This window comes from Balaenoptera ricei, chromosome 18 (genome assembly GCF_028023285.1).
Source record: "Balaenoptera ricei isolate mBalRic1 chromosome 18, mBalRic1.hap2, whole genome shotgun sequence".
In the NCBI taxonomy this organism is placed as follows: Eukaryota; Metazoa; Chordata; class Mammalia; order Artiodactyla; family Balaenopteridae; genus Balaenoptera; species Balaenoptera ricei.
Genome location: NC_082656.1, coordinates 209,097 through 227,008, shown reverse-complemented (window position 1 = coordinate 227,008; position 17,912 = coordinate 209,097). Strand labels below are relative to the sequence as shown.

General features: G+C 35.7%; 1 protein-coding gene across 13 annotated transcripts in view; it reads right to left on the bottom strand.

The window, feature by feature from the left end:
- The window catches only part of RNF17 (ring finger protein 17), a 129,863-nt gene that overhangs the window by 94,065 nt on the left and 17,886 nt on the right, over positions 1–17,912 (bottom strand). For 11 of the 13 annotated variants that reach the window (XM_059903443.1, XM_059903447.1, XM_059903444.1 and 8 more), the window contains 6 exons: positions 16,372–16,463; positions 14,392–14,503; positions 13,162–13,242; positions 11,684–11,784; positions 1,551–1,722; positions 261–337 (listed from right to left, as the gene is read on the bottom strand). In XM_059903443.1, the coding sequence (XP_059759426.1) occupies positions 261–337; positions 1,551–1,722; positions 11,684–11,784; positions 13,162–13,242; positions 14,392–14,503; positions 16,372–16,463 (635 nt within the window). Of the gene's footprint in view, positions 1–260; positions 338–1,550; positions 1,723–3,388; positions 3,527–4,595; positions 4,650–11,683; positions 11,785–13,161; positions 13,243–14,391; positions 14,504–16,371; positions 16,464–17,912 lie in introns of those variants that run through there. The other 2 variants (XM_059903450.1, XM_059903451.1) reach the window with 2 other exon arrangements.

The window sequence follows — 17,912 nt, the reverse complement described above, 5'->3', positions numbered from 1 at the left end:
GCATAAAAAATGTTCTAATACAAGTTTATTACTTTCCCTAATAAAAATTAGTTGCTAACATTAAAAACTCTGAAAGACAGAACATTTAAATAACTTTCTAATTTATCACAAATTACACTTATTTTAATTTGGTTGCTAATTTGGGAAACATTTTTTGACCCAAATTTTCAATTTATAACTGCTTGTTATTTTAATAAATCTAGCCTCTAATACATTTTTATATTTAATTACCACGCTCTCCTGAATTATAACTTACTTACTTGGGAGAGTTCCTTAGTTTTAGAGAGCTGACTTGTGACAATTCACTCTCAAATGTTAATTTCAAAGTCCAGATAATCTAAAATCAAAAGAGAAGTATCACTCATACGTGCATTTTGCTTTGTTATAAATACCGTTGAAACAGAGTAAGATTTTAGAAAGAAAACTATACCCTTTAGGTATTTCACTAATTAATGTGCTCAGTGTTTGATTTTAGGCAAGCAAAGGGAGGGATGCAAATAAGAATTTATGAATTTTTCCCCAAAAGAAATTTAAAATCTTTTGAAGATATGTATTAACAGATAACAAAAGACACTAGTTAATAAATGGGATACAGCTACATGATCAGGGAAAATTCTGGTCAGATTCATTTTGCACCTGCACTGCTGTTCGCAAACGTTTCTTTTTTTTTTTTTTTTTCCCCATCTTCCCAATGCAGCTAACTAGGGTAAAGACCAAATTTTACTTTTTTTCACCTCCTAATGCCTCACATGTAATACACAGGAACTATTACTGTTCTTAGAACTACAGCTGGAGGGAGGCCTGGTCAAGTAAGATGATGGCAAACTCTTCTCCTTCAAAGTTCAAGACTCTGGAGGCAGGTAAACCAATGGCTTCTATTTTATACTTCAGTTCAATCCAAATATCTGATCATCTATGGGTCATGAGGCCCTGAAGATTCAAAGACAACAGAGTAGGATCTACACCCCAAGGGAGCAAGACAGAAATTAGCAAAGAGGATTGATGGATAACGCCATCCTGCCAAACCATCTCATAAGAAACATGTTTCTATTGCTGCCTAATTCTAGGCACATGATTAGATGACAGGGCAGAGTAGAATCACCTTGTCTCCTGAGGTGCACAGCTGGGGGTTGGGAGAAAAACCTAAATGGCATCTTGATAAGTTTCTAAGTCAAGAGTTGACAGTCAAACCTAACTGTTTATAAAAAGAAAATATTCCTATTTACTTTGCTACTCTTACTTGTCTCATTTTTTATCCAACTGTCCTAGAAACAACTTTCGACTCAATGTCATCCTACTTGTTCTCAGACTGTGTGTTATAAAGACTTTACTGCACCATTTCTCTAAGTGGTAAAAAATAATAAAAGGTCAAACAAGTTTATTAATGTTTATCTTAGAATTCCAACACCTAAGAATTCTAAATTGATGCCAATACAAATTAGGATAAACTGAAAAACAAATTCTTCTTGTTAAGTCTTAAATATTATATTCCAAAGTAGGTAATATAAGCCATCACAGAAATAATTCACATTATGAACTGTTAAAACTACCTGATTCAGGTCACAGTATATTCTTAGAGAAGGTGTGGATTTTAATTCTCTTGCTATCTTCATAGCTGCATCCAAATCATTTTTTTTCACTTCAATGTATCTTTTAGCCGTTATTATATTTGATAAGTAATCATCCGTATTTCTTACTACCTCTTCACACAGGTTCTTTTTCCTTCATTTAAGATAAAGTTATTTTTCAGTATTTCATAAACATTTTTATGAAAGTAAATTTAAAGTAACTCAACAGTATTGAAAAGGTAAATTCACTACTTTACGAACTTAAATAATATAACATGGTTAATGAGGCATTCAATTGAACTGAAATCAATTACATTTTTTTTTTTTAATTAATTAATTTTTGGCTGCGTTGGGTCTTCGTTGCTGTGCGCGGGCTTTCTCTAGTTGTGGTGAGCGGGGGCTACTCTTCGTTGCAGCACACGGGCTTCCCATTGTGGTGGCTTCTCTTGTTGTGGAGCACAGGCTCTAGGTGGACGGGCTTCAGTAGTTGTGGCTCATGGGCTCTAGAGCGCAGCCTCGGTAGTTGTGGCGCATGGGCTTAGTTGCTCCACGGCATGTGAGATCTTCCTGGACCAGGGCTCGAACCCGTGTCCCCTGCATTGGCAGGCGGATTTTTAACCACTGTGCCACCAGGGAAGCCCTGAAATCTATTATAATTGAAAGCTACGTACGTATAACTAGAAAAAAGGTAAATTTTGTAGAAGGATATAGTTATCATGTCACAGATACAGCTGTCACAGAACTGCAGAGGTATGACAGACCCTAGACGATTCTATCACTTTTAAAAGTAAGAGAGAAATCCTGGCTATCTTGCAGTCACTTGTGCCATAACAAAGACATATCTGTACTCCTTTCTCACAATGACCTACCGCACATTTTAGAATTTCATAAGCAGATACATATTACATGAATTTAAAATGAGACTTCAGGACTTCCCTGGTGGCACAGTGGTTATGAATACGCCTGCCAACGCAGGGGACATGGTTTCAATCCCTGGTCCGGGAAGATCCCACATGCCACAGAGCAACTAAGCCCGTGCACCACAACTACTGAGCCTGTGCACCTAGAGCCCGTGCTCCACAACAAGAGAAGCCACCGCAATGAGAAGCCCGTGCGCCGAAACGAAGAGTAGTCCCTGCTCGCCACAACTGGAGAACATCCACGCGCAACAATGAAGACCCAACACAGCCAAAAATTAAAAATAAATAAATTTATATAAAAAATAATAAAATGAGACTTTAAAATAGACTTCACCAAACCAAAACTTAGGTAGCGAGTAAGTATAATCTTCAAAGTAATCACTTACGAAGCTTACAGAGTTATTCCTTCATTATTTGTGCATTTCTCAAAAAATTTTCTGTGCCTACAGTGGAATTATTATGGAAATTAAGATATTTTGACCAAAAATTATAGTGTCTAACTTGCTTATTTTATTCATCAAATAAATAAAACGATTTCCTCAAAATCAAATCTGGCCTCAAAAAAGGAGAGTTTGCCACACTGAAGAGCAGTAAGAATGTGACAAGGCTCTGAAGGTGAAGAAGTATTCCAAAAAACTTTTAGCAATTATATATATACTTTATGAAAATCATTTCTTTAGGGGATAAGTGGTCATTTTGATAAGTTCCAGATGATTCCTAAAAAAATCATGCCTAGGGAGTGATGTCAGCAAAATGGCAGACTAGGAAACTCTAAGCCCTCGTTCCCCAATGGAGATTTCAAATGAGAGCCAAAAATTGGTTAAAACAATCTTATAGGACTCTGGGAAGTGGACAAAGGTATACAGCAATGAAGCAAATGTGCAACTGAGAGAAACCCACAGTCAAATCCGTAGGAAATTTCATTTCTTGACCTCGCCCAGACCCCTGCTCAGCGTGCTGCAGTCCTGGTCTGGAGACAGCAGCGCAGTTCCCAATGCCTTCCCTCCGAAGGGGCCGCAGCAAACCTTATTCGCAACGTCCTCATTTGTCTGGGGGCTGCCTGAAGAGCTGTTTTACCTAATGCGGAACTCGGGCAGCAAGAGAAAGTGGGCTGGGAAGGCTGCAGAGAGACTAACAGCTACAGGTGCTCTGGCAACAGAGACCACAGATACAGACACACAACAGCCCGCCTGAGGCTCAAAGGAGAAGCTGGGGTGAGATGCTTTAGGAAATTAAGACATTGTAAACAGCTAAGAATACAAAGGAGTCGAACAAGCCACACTTATGCAAGATACATGTTCGGAGAAGACCTGAAAGTACCTTAAGCATTCACCCAGGCTGATCCAAAAACTCAGCTGCACAGGCAGACAGTCTGCAAAGACTGGGAGAGGTGGCTGTTTTTGCAAACGTCCAATTCTCTTTTTCAAAAACTTAATTTTAACTTAAAAAATTTTATTTAAAAAAACTGAGGTATGTTGACACATGACATTATGCTTATTTCAGTGTACAGCATTATGAACTGATAATTGCATATACTGCAAAATGTCCAGCTGCCATCCACCACCACAGTTACAGAGTTCTCTCTTGTGACAAGGACGTTCAAGACCTGCTCTCTTAGTGGCTCTCAAATACGTGACACCACGGTAGTAACTGCGGCCACACGCTCTGCACTGCACCCTCACGACACACTTATTTTGTAACTGGGAGGCGGCACCTCCTGCCTCCTTTCACCCCCCTCGCCCACCCATCTCCACCTCTAGCAGTCACCAATCTGTTCTCTGCATCTAGGGCCTGACAAGATTCCTTTCTTTTTAATGGCTGTGTGATATTCCATTACATACACAGACATCTATACGTGTGTGTGCGTACACACACCCACACACCCACATCTTCTTTAAACATTCATCCATTGATGGACTCTTAGGTTGTTTCCTTATCTTGGCTGTTGTAAATAATGCTGCATTGATCACAGGGGTGCATATATCTTTTCGAATTAGTGTGTTTATTTTCTTCGAATAAATACCCAGAATTAGAATTAGTGGATTCTTAATTTTTTGAAGCACCTCCATACGTTTTCCATAGTGGCTGCACCAATTTACATACTCACCAACAATACACAAGGGTTTGCATTTCTCCACATCTTTGCTACCATTTGTTATCTCCTATATTTTCAAGAATAGCCATACTAACAGGTATGAGATGATATCTCATTGTGGTTTTCATTTGCATTTTCCTGATGATTAGTGACGTTGAGCACCTTTTCAGGTACCCACTGGCCAGGTGTATGTCTTCTTTGGAAAAATGTCTATTCAGTCCCTCTGTCCATTTTTAAATCAGATCGTTCAGGGTTTTTTGCAAAAGGGAACCCTTCAGGCTAAAATGAAAGAGATCAACATCTCTGGAGAAGGTAAATACATGGGCAAATACAAAATGTATTATTATTGTAATTTTGGTTTATGACTCCTCTATATTTTCCACAGCATTTAAAGAACAAATACATAAAATGACTATAAAGCTATGTCAATGGGTACACGATGTATAAAGACGCAACTGTGACAACAAAACATAAAGAAGGGGTGGAAATGTAGAGGTTTTGTATGCAATTCAGTTGTGCTGGTTTCAATTCGAAATAGATGTGAGGATGTTATTTGTAATGCCCATGATAACCACAAAAAAAACTAACTACAGAATATGCAAAAAAGAAATGAGAAGGGAATCAAAATGTGTCACCTCCAAAAAAAAAATCAAGTAAACAGAAAAGAAGGTAGTAATAGAGGAAATGAATGACAAAAAAAGCTATTAGACATATACAGAAGCCCGCACACCACAAAGAAGAATAAGCCCCGCTCACCGCAACTAGAGAAAGCCCGTGTGCAGCAACGAAGCCCCAACGCAGCCAAAAGTAAAAATAAATAAAAATTTTAAAAAAGGCACAGAGGGAAGCAAAGTGAGTTTTTTTTTTTTTAATTTATTTTCGTCTGCGTTGGGTCTTTGTTGCTGCACGTGGACTTTCTCTAGTTGTGGTGAGCGGGGGCTACTCTTCGTTGTGGTGCACGGGCTTCTCATAACCGTGGCTTCTCTTGTTGCAGAGCACGGGCTCTAGAGGCCCGGGCTTCAGTAGTTGCAGCACGCAGGCTCAGCAGTTGTGGCTCGTGGGCTCTAGAGCACAGGCTCAGTAGTTGTGGTATATGGGCTTAGCTGCTCCACACCATGTGGGATCTTCCCGGACTAGGGCTCGAACCAGTGTCTCCTGCATTGGCAGGCGGATTCTTAACCACTGCACCACCAGAGAAGCCTGGGTTTTTTTTTTAATGACAGCATATAGTTAGGTCTATAAGAGACTCATTTTACATCTAAAGACAAACATAGGTTGAAAGTGAATGGATGGAAAGAGATATTCTATGCAAATAGTAACCGAAAGAGAGCTAGGGTGGCTATGCTAATTTCAGGCAAAATAGACACTAAGTCAAAAACTGTTACAAGACAAAGAAGGACATTATAGACTGATAAAAGGGTCAATTCACCAATAAGATAAAACAATTATAAATACATATGTACCAAACATCAGAGGCCCAAAATATATGATGCAAACATTGATGTAATAAAGGAAAAATAGAGAGCTCTGTAAGTATAGGTGGAGACTTCAATATCCTACACTTCCAACTGTGGACAGAAAAACCATACAGAATATCAGTAAGGAAACAGACTACTTAAACAACATTGTAGACCAACTGGACCTAACACACAAACACTCCGCCCAATGACAGACAATACACATCTTCCTCAAGCATACATGGAGCGCTCTCCACGTTAGACCACATATTAGGGCAAAAAAGAACTCAATACATTTTAAAAGACTGAAAGTATACAAAGTATCTTTTCTGATCACAAGGGAGTGAAACTAGAAATCAATAATAGAAGGAAACTGGAAAATTCACAAATATGTGGAAATTAAATAACATACTACTAAACACAAATGGATCAAAGAAAAAAAACACAAGGAGAATATCTTGAGACAAATGAAAATGGAAAAACAAAGTATCAAAATCTATGGGATGCAGTGAAAGCAGAGTTAAAAGAGAAACACACAGCTGTAAACACATCAAAAAAGGCACGGCAAACCAACACACTAACTCTACACCTTAGGAACCAGAAAAGAAAAAACGAAACCCAAAGCTAGCAGAAGGAAGGAGTAGTAAGATTAGAGTGGAAGTAAGTGAATAGATAGGATAAAATAGAGAAAAATCAAAGAAACCAAAAGGTGATTCTTTGAGAAGATCAAAATTGACCACTTTCAGCTACACTATCTAGGAAAACAAGAGAAGAGCCAACTTACTAAAATCAAAAATAAAGTAGGCATAGGATGATCAATTTTACAGAAACAAAAAATATTTGAAAACAGTGCTGTAAACAACTGTATGCCAAGAAACTGGATAACCTAGACGAAATGGACGAATTCCTAGAAACACACCACCTACCAACACTGAATCATGAAGAAATAGAAAATCTGAGCAGACCAAAAAAAAGTAATAAGATTGAATCAGTAATCAAAAGCTTCCCCAGAAAGAGAAGCCCTGGACTAGATGGTTTCACCAAAAGTTTTATGAAGAATTAACGCCAATCCTCCTCAATCTCTGCCAAAAAACTGAAGAGCCAGAGAAAACATCTCCTAACTTATTCTATGAGACCAGCACTGCCCTCATACCAAAGCCATATGAAAACACTACAAGAAAACTATAGATCAACGTCTCTTACAAGTATTAATGCAAAACCCTCAATAAAATACTAGTAAATTGAATCAGCAGTATAGTGAAAGAACACCACATCATGCCAAGTGGGATTTATTCCCTGGAATGAAGGAAGCTTCAACATATGAATATCAATTAATGTTATACACCACATTAACAGAAACAAGTAAAACCCCCCATAGGGTCCTTTCAAATGATAGAGAAAAAGGATGTGACGTTCTCAACACCTTTCAGGATAAAAGCACTCAAATTAGGAATTGAGGGAAACTACATCAACATAATAAAGGCTATATAAGAAAAACCCACAGCTAACATTACATTAGATGATAGACTGACAGCTTTTCTTCTAAGAACGGTAGCAAGAAAAGGATGTGAGATTTTGCCACTGCTATTTAATATATCATTGTCAGTTCTAGCCAGAGTAAATAGGCAAAAAAAAAGAAAGATATAAAAGCCATCCAAATTTACAAGAAGTTGGAAAATGATCTCTTTTTGCAGATGATGATCTTATAGGTAAAGATGCCACAAAAATACTAGTAGGTCTAATAAACAAATTCAGCAAAGATGTAGGATGCAAAATGAACACACAAAAAATCAGATGCATTTCTACACGCTAACAATGAACAGTCCGAAAAGGAAATTAACAATTCACTTTACAACAGAATAAAAAGAAGAATATACTCAGGAATAAACATAACCGAGGATGCAACAGACTTGTACACTTGTTGTACACTACACAACACTGCTGAAATTAAGGAAGACAAAATAAATGGAAAGATCTCTCACGTTCATGAACCAGAAGATTTAATATTGTTAAGATGTCAATACCCAAAGCAATCTACAATTCAAAGCCATCCCTATCAAAATCCCAATGATGTTTCATGTAGAATAGAAAAGCCCATCCTAAAAGTCACATGAGATCTCAAGGGACCCTTAACTTCCAAAACAACCTTGAAAAAGAACAAAGTTGGAGAGCTCACACATCCTGATTTCAAAACTTGCTACAAAGCCACAGTAATTAAAACAGTGTGCTACTGCCACAAGGACAGACAGATGGACCAAAGGAATAGAATAGAGAGCTCAGAAATAAATCTTCACATATATGGTTCAGCTGAGTTTTGACAAGAGTGCCAAGACCATTCAATGGAGAAAAGACCGTCTTTTCAACAAACGGTGCTGGGAAAACTGGATATCCATATGGGAAAGAATAAGTTGGACCCTTCCCTTACACTATATACAAAAATTAGCTTAAAATGACTCAAAGACCTAAATGTAAGAGCTAAAACTATAAAACTCTTAGAAGAAAACACAGGGGGGAAAAGCTTCATGATGTTAGATTTGGCAATGATTTCTTGGATATGACATCAAAACACAGGCAACAAAAGAAAAAACAGATAAACTGGACTTTATCAATTAAAAACTTCTTTGGATCAAAGAATGCTATCAAGAGAGTGAAAAGACAAGCCACAGAAGCAGTGTTTTCTTAGGTCAGTCTCCCAAGGCAAAAGAAATAAAAGCAAAAATAAACAAATAGGACCTAATCAAACTTACAAGCTTTTGCACAGCAAAAGAAGCCATAAACAAAACAACAAAAGACAACCTACAGACTGGGAGAAAATATTTGCAAACGATGTGATCAACAGAGGCTTAATGTCCAAAATATACAAGCAGCTCATACAGCTCAATATAAAAAAAAAAAAAAATCAAAAAATAGACAAAAGACCTAAATGGACATTTCTCCAAAGAGGACAGTCATACAGATGGTCAACAGGCATATGAAAAGATACTCAACATCACTAATTATTAGAAAAATGCAAATCAAAACTACAATGAAGTATCACTTCACATAGGTCAGCATGGCCATCATCAAAAAGTCTACAAATAATAAATGCTGGAGAGGGTGTGGAGAAAAGGGAATCCTCCTACACTGCTGGTGGGAATGGAAATTGATACAGCCACTATGGAGAACAGTACGGAGGTTCCTTAAAAAACTAAAAATAGAGTTACCATATGATCCAGCAATCCCACTCCTGGGAACATATCTGGAAAAGACGAAAACTCTAATTCAAAAAGACACATGCACCTCAATATTCATAGCAGCACTATTTACAATAGTCAAGACATGGAAGCAACCTAAGCGTCCATCAACAGATGAATGGATAAAGAAGATGTGATATGTGTATACGATGGAATACGACTCAGCCATAAAGAAGCATGAAATAATACCATTTGCAGCAACATGGATGGACCTAGAGAATATTATACTTAGTGAAGTCAGAGAAAGACAAATATCATACATCACCTTTATGTGGAATCTAAAAAATAATATAAATGAACTTACTTACAAAACAGAAACAGACTCATAGACATAGAAAACAATCTTATGGCACCAAAGGGGAAAGGGAGGGAGGGATAAATTAGGAGGTTGGGATTATCAGATACACACTACCCTATATAAAGTAGATAAACAACAAGGACCTACTGTACAGCACAGGGAACCATATTCAGTATCTTGTAATAACCTATAGTGGAAAAGAATCTGAAAAAGAATACATGTATGTGTAACTGAATCACTCTGCTGTACACCTGAAACTAACTCAACATTGTAAATCAACTATACTCCAATAAAAAACTTTTTTAAAAAACACAAACACTGAGTGAACTGATGAGGATGAGTATAATTTTTGTGACTTTCTGTCTGAATTTAAAAAAAAAAAAATCCCACAAGGACTCACAGGCAAAGAATATACAAATCAATTTTCACTGCAAAGTAAAGGAGCTGTTACAGTGGAGGATTACTGGACTGAATGTCAATATTATGACATAGTATAAGTGTGTTTCATGTTTGGTAATTGCAATCATTGTTGCTTTTGTTGTGGTCATCCATGGACAATGCTTGGTGTCAGTCTATTTATCTCTTGTAAAAATAAAATACAGTGTGTGTGTGTGAAAAAAAAAATAATAAAAAAAAAAAATTAAAAAAAAAAAAACACAAACAAAAGGTAAGCCACCGAAAGAGAGAAAATACCTGAAAATGATGTATCTGATAAAGGACTAACATCCACAATGTATAAAGAACTCCTACTCCAACCACAACAAAATAAATAATCCAAATCAAAATTGGGCAAAGGACTGGAATACATACCTCTCCAGAGAAAATAAACAAATGGTCAATTAATAAGCACATGAAAAGATGTGCTCCACAATACCAGCCATTACGGAAATGTAAGTCAAATCCAAAAATGAGACATCACTTCACATTCTGAAAATGGCTCATCTTTAAAAAAAAAAAACAACAAATGTTGGTGAGGATGTGGAGAAATTGGAACCTTTGTGCACTGCTGGTGGGAAGGTAACACGTGTAGCCACCATAGAACACAGTTTGGCAGTCTTCAAAGAGTTAAACATAAAATTACCATATGCCACTAAACTTACTTTTTTAATTTTAATTTTATTGGTGTATAGTTGATACTCAGTGTTGTGTTAGTTTCAGGTATACAGCAAAGTGATTCAGTTATACATATACATATATTCTTTCTTTTTTAGGTTCTTTTCGCAAAAAGGTTACCATAGAATATTTAGTACAGTTGCCTGTGCTATACAGTAGGTCCTTGTTGGTTATCTATCTTATATAGTGTGTGTATGTTCATCTCAAGCTCCTGATTTACCCCTCCCCCCACCACTAAACTGTATTTTTAAATGGTTAAAAAGGTAAACTTCATTACGTATATTTACTACTTTTAAGAAATATTTTTTAAATGCATGCACATGACCTATCACTTAAGTGTTATAATTAAATACCAAATGTGAGATACCATCAGCATTGAGGAATAAAGAATATCAACTGATTCATTCATAGTGTTGAGCATATGTTCTAGTCATCCTAATCAGACTAAAAAAAAGAACTAAGAGCCAAATAGACAAGTACCATTTCTAAATATATTTATCACAACTTTTATGAGCCTGTCTCTTGAAATGCAAAGTGTGATTAAAGATTATTTGAGATCATATACATCAACGTTTTTAAAAAGAATGGATATGTAACAGTATGGTATTTGTTTAGAAAAATCACTAGAGTATTATTTGCTCTGATGCAAATACCTGAAAAAAATGATGGAACTATCCACATGAAAATGTATGTTTGCATTTTCCCAAGTATGCTGAATTCTACAACAGGATTCAGAATTAGAAAGTACTTTTCTGTGCTAACTGCTTTAAGAAAGAAATTGTTTATTTTAACAGCTTTGGGATCAGAAGACAAATAGCCTAAATAAATAAATAAATAGTTCTTCATTTTGAAGCTGTAAACATCAGCCTGTAGGGACCACCCATTACCTTCCAAACTCGTTTAAAATTTACTCATTTCTTCAGTCTGTACAAAGGAATAAAATGACAAGTTAATGTTAAAAGCTTCAGTTGCATTGAGTCTATATTTTTAACTTATTACCTGGAATCAAGAGAAGTGAAAAGCTGATCAAACTGTTTCTCCAGAACCTCTATAAGACTGACTGTCTCCTCTTTTGTTTGATTGTATATGTGTTCGAGCATCTGGGAAGAACATAATACAAAGACCACCTAATTTGGTATTTTTATTTTGTAGGAACTGTACTATTGAACATAATTTTGAAAGTAAAAGGTACTTTTTGGACCTTTCAAAATAACAACACAAGAGATCAGATAATAAAAATAAGTCACAAGGTTAAACTTTAAATCCTGGTACTTGTCAACAAGATCACATCTTTGTTAGCACTCTGTACTGATAAATTAGCAAAAAGGCCTAGAAAATCCACTAAGTTTTCTAAACTTCTTATCACTTTTAATCAGTACAGGAAATGGATCATTTTGGATAGCTGAGTTTCTCTCTGGCAGGATTCCTTAAATTCATAAAAACTTAAAATATAATATTAGGGAATTCCCTGGCAGTCCACTGGTTAAGACTCTGCGGTCCCAGTACAGGGGCATGTGTTCAATCCCTAGTCGGGGAACTAAGATCCTGCATGCCGCGGCCAAAAAAAAAAACTTTATACCTATATAAAATATTTTAAAAATACTTGAATTAAAATGTTGACTCTTCTACATACTTCTTTATATTTTTAAACAAAGAATCATTGCTTGAGATCTTTCTTTTTTTCCTTTCAATTTTTCCTTTTTTGGAATGGGAATGTCTATCCTATGCTTGCTCAACCAACCAACGTATTTTAGAAGGAGATAACTTATTAGTTTCACACATTCAGATTGGAGAGGAATTTTGCCCCAGCATGAGTCATACCCTGAGTCTCACCCATACCTGATTTAGAAGATACTCAGATGAGATTTTGGACTTAGAGTTGATGCTGAAATAGGTTAAGAATTTTGGGGGTGTGAGATGTGCTGAATGTATTTTGCATGTGAGAAGGACATGAACCTTTTATGGGTTGAATTTTTACCCCCCCCCCCAAATTCATCTGTTGAAGTCTTAAATTTCATATAAGCTATAACCTTTTGAATGCCTTGGTTGTTAAATTTGCCATTGCTAGGTTCAAGGAGCTTGCTGTTTGTCAATAAATGAGGGAGTCTCTCTCTTGGGTGATGAGGTAAGAAAGAAAAGAGCATAAGACTCAGTGTAACAGTATACAGCCAAATAATGAGCAATGTTAGAAGGGTGATCTGCAATGCTTCCAAGACAAAATGCAGCTCACAACAAGCAGAAATGAGAGTTCCTTAATAGAGCTCCAATTTCAGTAGGTTGCTAGCACAACAATGCTAGGAGACTAATCCTAGCAGGCCATTACAGTTTTCCATTCTTTTGTACGTTTCTCTCATTAGATTATCATACTTAATAATTCAGTGCTAAGCTCTACCTTCAGTGATGTTACATCTAAATATACACATTTAAGGAGAACATGCCTTAATTTATGATAGAATTTAATCATTCAGAATGCTTACTTTTACAGCAATACTTAATTGTTCAAAATTTTGGGCTGCCACCTTCAATGCTTCATCAATTTCTTCCCCAGTTTCAGTCTCCTAAGAAGGGGGAGGAGGACCACATACAAATACAAAATATAAAAATAGATGCTTAGATATACTGTATTAGTTGCAGAAACATCAAGCTACCGTTTTGGTTACAAAAGCAACATAGACCCATTACAGAAATCTGAAAACAAGCAACAGTGAACATTTTAGAGTTTTGGTGATAGCATTCCAGATTTCTTTTTTTAGCTATCTTTTTGAATAAATGGGATTATGTCCTATAAACATTTTGCAACTTAAAACTACCTGAAAATTTTATCGCGGCCATAAATATATACATGTAAAAAGTAATAGTTTTTAAGAAAACAAGATTATGATTAGGCTACGTTAAGATTTAAACACGGAAGACAGTGCTCTCTCTCTCCTCTCCCAGCCCACTAATGATCTCCTTAACAAAAAAACTTAATACTCCATTCAACTGCATTTTGGAGTCTATGCTGTTTCTAACCTTCAATTAAAAGAATACATTATTTAAAGTCATCAAAAGTAGTAACTGGTAAAATTTAAATCTTCCAACAACAATTACATCATCATCAACGAGTGCCATTAGGCCTTTTAGTTGCCATTAAAACAACTGGAAAATCACACTTAGAATTTAGAAACTTGTGGGACTTCCCTGGCGGTCCAGTGGTTAAGGCTCCGCCTTCTAGTGCAGGGGGTGTGGGTTCGATCCCTGGTCGGGGAGCTAAGATCTCACATGTCTTGCGGCCAAAAAACCAAAACATAAAGCAGAAGCAATATTGTAACAAATTCAATAAAGACTTTAAAAATGGTCCACATCAAAAAAAAAAAATCTTAAAAAAGAAACGAATTTAGAAACTTGTACTTTATACAAGTTTCACAGAATCTGAATTCAGTAACTAGGTTCAAAGGGAAGCAGCTACATACAGGTAAATATCAAGAGCACTAACAGAGTTGGTCAAAGGTAAAATGGGCTGCCTTGGGAAGAAAAGAGAACTGTTGAGACATAGTTTAGAATAAAACAAGAGATTCATGCAAGGAGTGTAGGTTTACCTCTGTTACCTTTACGCTTCCAAAACAATCTATAATTATAGGACCCTTGAGAGGAGAGGAAAGTTAAGCTACCAGAGAAAAGTAAAAATGTTTGGCCTCATCTCACTTCATGAATTACATTTTTCATACCTCTATTACAGTTGATGGTTTCAAAACAGTCCTGTGTGTGGAGGTTGAGTGTTTTAAACCAACAGTTAGTAGATCAGCAGTCTTTTTGAAGTCTTGAGAACAATTCTTCATCCTGGAAAAATGTCAAGTACATTATTTTAAGTATCAACATTTATATAATGATTTAAATCTTCTATTCTGATTTTTACCCTCTATCAAAAATAATTCTTATGATGACTTATAAGAACACTTACAGTGGGTTCTCAATCATCTATGATATGCAAAGAGAGGAAAACCATGACTAAATACGCTTTCACATAAAACAATTTTAATCAAGAAGTCAACTTCTTAACAAATTTCTAAAAATAACAGCTTACAGTATAAATTGTGCTTTAATTTCCTAATCATCTCTCCTTCCCGGATATTTTTTGGTAGAGATGTTGATAATCATTGAACTGTCCTAAGCTCAATTAAAGTAGTTATACACACAAATACCAGCTATTAAAAAATGTACTTATAGGCCTGCCTAATGTACATAAAGGTAATGAATTTACTAGGCAAGTTAATTTCAACCGAAGAGTAAGCTGCATTTCTTGTCTACAGATGCTAGAGTTTCGGCCTATTTTTATCTTTATATCCCTATGTTGGCTGGCACACAGTAAGCACTCAGTGTTTGTTGAATAAGTTAATCATAAGCCTATGATAGTTTACTATGATTAAATGTTACTCTCACAGAAAGAAATAATACACTAGGTAATTTTTAAACATTCAATTACTTTAAAAAGTGGACATTTATGTTCTTGAAAACATATGTGAATGCATTAGCCATAAGGAGTCCATCATTCAATTCCTGTTTCAAAATATTAAAGACAAATCAGGAAGGAAATATATCATGTATCAAGGAATACTTCTATTTTAAAATATATGACTATTTAAACCAAACTCTACCGAAATTAGGAAATAGGAGTTTCTAACGTAAGTACACTCGACATGGAGAACTAATTAAAAAATGGCAATTTGGAAAAAAATTGGGGTACCTAAAACAGATTCATCTACTTCTGAAAGTAAAATTTTACTTTGCAACTGTATTTGACATTACGCATATCTAGACAAGTACAATCAGACTTGACTTGCATGATGTTTAAAAAGTAAGGAAGTTTCACGTAGAAGTCCAGATTTCTATTTTGTCTTGGAAAAGAAAAGGATAATCTGGGACCACTGGGATGGTCTCAACACACGGCTCCAGTGACCGGCTGGAGCTGAGCAGGGGCTCCCTCCTCTGGAGCGGGTGCACAATCTTTACTGCCCTTTTAAAGTCGGTCTCCCTCACACAGTAAGTCATCTGCTAGATATGTAGGTGCTCCTATATGTTATGACTCACACAGAGCCACAAAGATTCCTAACGATCTATTCTAATCACTCCACTCAGAGCTTATGGAGGAAGTGACTGATGGAATACAAAGAGAGGAGCTGGGAGCAGTACCTGCATTCAATGAGCCTGAGCGCTACCTCTGGTTCTATCAATAACCAGGTGCCAGAATTCAGCCAAGTGGTTTTAGTACCCAAAGAAATAACTCTTCTGTTGGTTTCTAAGCACCCATTTAAATCTGGACAGAGAAACTGCAGCAGTAATGTGAAAAGTCATGACTGTTAGCCTAAAGGATTTTGGATTTTATTTGGACAGGCAATGAAGAACCACAGAACAGGAAAGAGTCTGGAAGAGCTAAAGGTAGGTAAAAGAGACTAAAACAATTAAATAGGGTGTAGAAATGGTAATCTTGCATTCTTTTTTTGCCTCACTTTAAATAAGGACAAACTAATGCTGCTTCTTTAGGAGCTGGATTCTCCATTTCATTAACAGCTCAAATTATAAACTTAAAGAGCTCTCTGTAAACAATGGGTTAGAAACACTAAGAATGACCTTTAATCAATAATTCTAAAATAACTCTTTCAGAAACATACTGAACTTTAAATACTAAGGTAAGTGCACATGGAACATACTTTTTAGGCTGAAGTTTTTCCATAAAAGAATCTTCTTTAATACATCCACCTATTGGGCAGTATTCTTGTTTTGTGTTTATAGTTGAAGCAACCTTAGGACAAAAGATTAAAAACAAAAAAACAGAAAGTCATTCAATAAATTCTGTTTATCCAGAATTCAAAAAACTAGTGAGCCATTCATAGATAAATGAAAAGATCCTTAAATCCTCTTTAAATCAAAGAAAAATTGTACCTATGTGATATTTTTATCCTATTTTAATTTTTGAGGGAATCAGTTAATTTGGCAGCTATTAATTAAACAGAACATTAAAATATTTACCACACTTATAAAGGAAATACTTGGAACATTACTTTAAAAATTTACTGTAAAAATTTTACAGTGCTATCTTAAGGTATGTTCAAAACTCTAAAATACTTGGGGATAACTTTAATAAGAAAAATATAAGCCCTAAGAAAAGAAAACCAAAAAAACTTATTGGGGATCATAAAACAAAAACTGAATAAATGGAAAATTATGTTAGGTTCCTGAAGACAAAGATTTAATACCCTAAAACACATCTAATATAAAATTAATATAAACCTAAAGTTCATATGGAAAATATAATGTGCAAGAATTACAAAAATTTTAACATACCATTCAGTGGAGATTTATCCCACCAGATAATAAAGCTACTGTATTAAAACACTAGGGTAGTGGCACAATACAAGTTGACCCTTGAACAATGCGGGGTTAATCTGCATATAATTTACAGTTGGCCCTCCATATCTGCAGTTCCTCTGCATCCTCAGATTCAACCAACCACAGACCCTGTAGTCCTGTAGTATTTACTACTGAAAAATAACCACGTATAAATGGACCTACACAGTTCAAACCTGAGTTGTCTAAGGGTCAACTGTAAATGAACAGAACAAAGCCCTGAAACAGATCCTCATATATACGGGAACTCCATACAGACTATAAATGGCATTTTCATTAAACAGACGAAGGATTATTCAATAAATCGTGTGGGAAAGCCAGCTAATCATTCTGAAGAAGAAAGTTACGTACTCACCTTACATCATATAGAACAGAAAGAGATTTAATATGCACCTTTTTAAAATACGTATATAAGTATTAAAAAAATAAATATGTATAACTCTGAGATGAAAAGTCTGCCTAATCAAAGAAAACTTAGAAGCCATGAAGGAGGGGGAAAAAAACAACTGAAAAAGGAAACATTTCTGAATGGTTAAATGTAATAAAATTAAAAATGAAAAATTGGGAGAAAATATCAATAATTAAAATACACAGAACGAAGTGTTAATATTTCTATCACATGAAGTATTCTTACAAGTTAGGAAAAAAGACAATTCAAAAGGAAAATATGGCAAGGACCTGGAAGGATCTGTTAAAGATCCTCCCAGAAGAGCTGAGAAGTCAACATATGAAAAATTGCTCAATTTCACTAGTAATCAGGGATTTGCAATTTAAAACAAGCAGATGCCCATTTTTTTGCCCATTAAATTGCCAAACATTTTTTTAAAATGTGACAAATACAAAC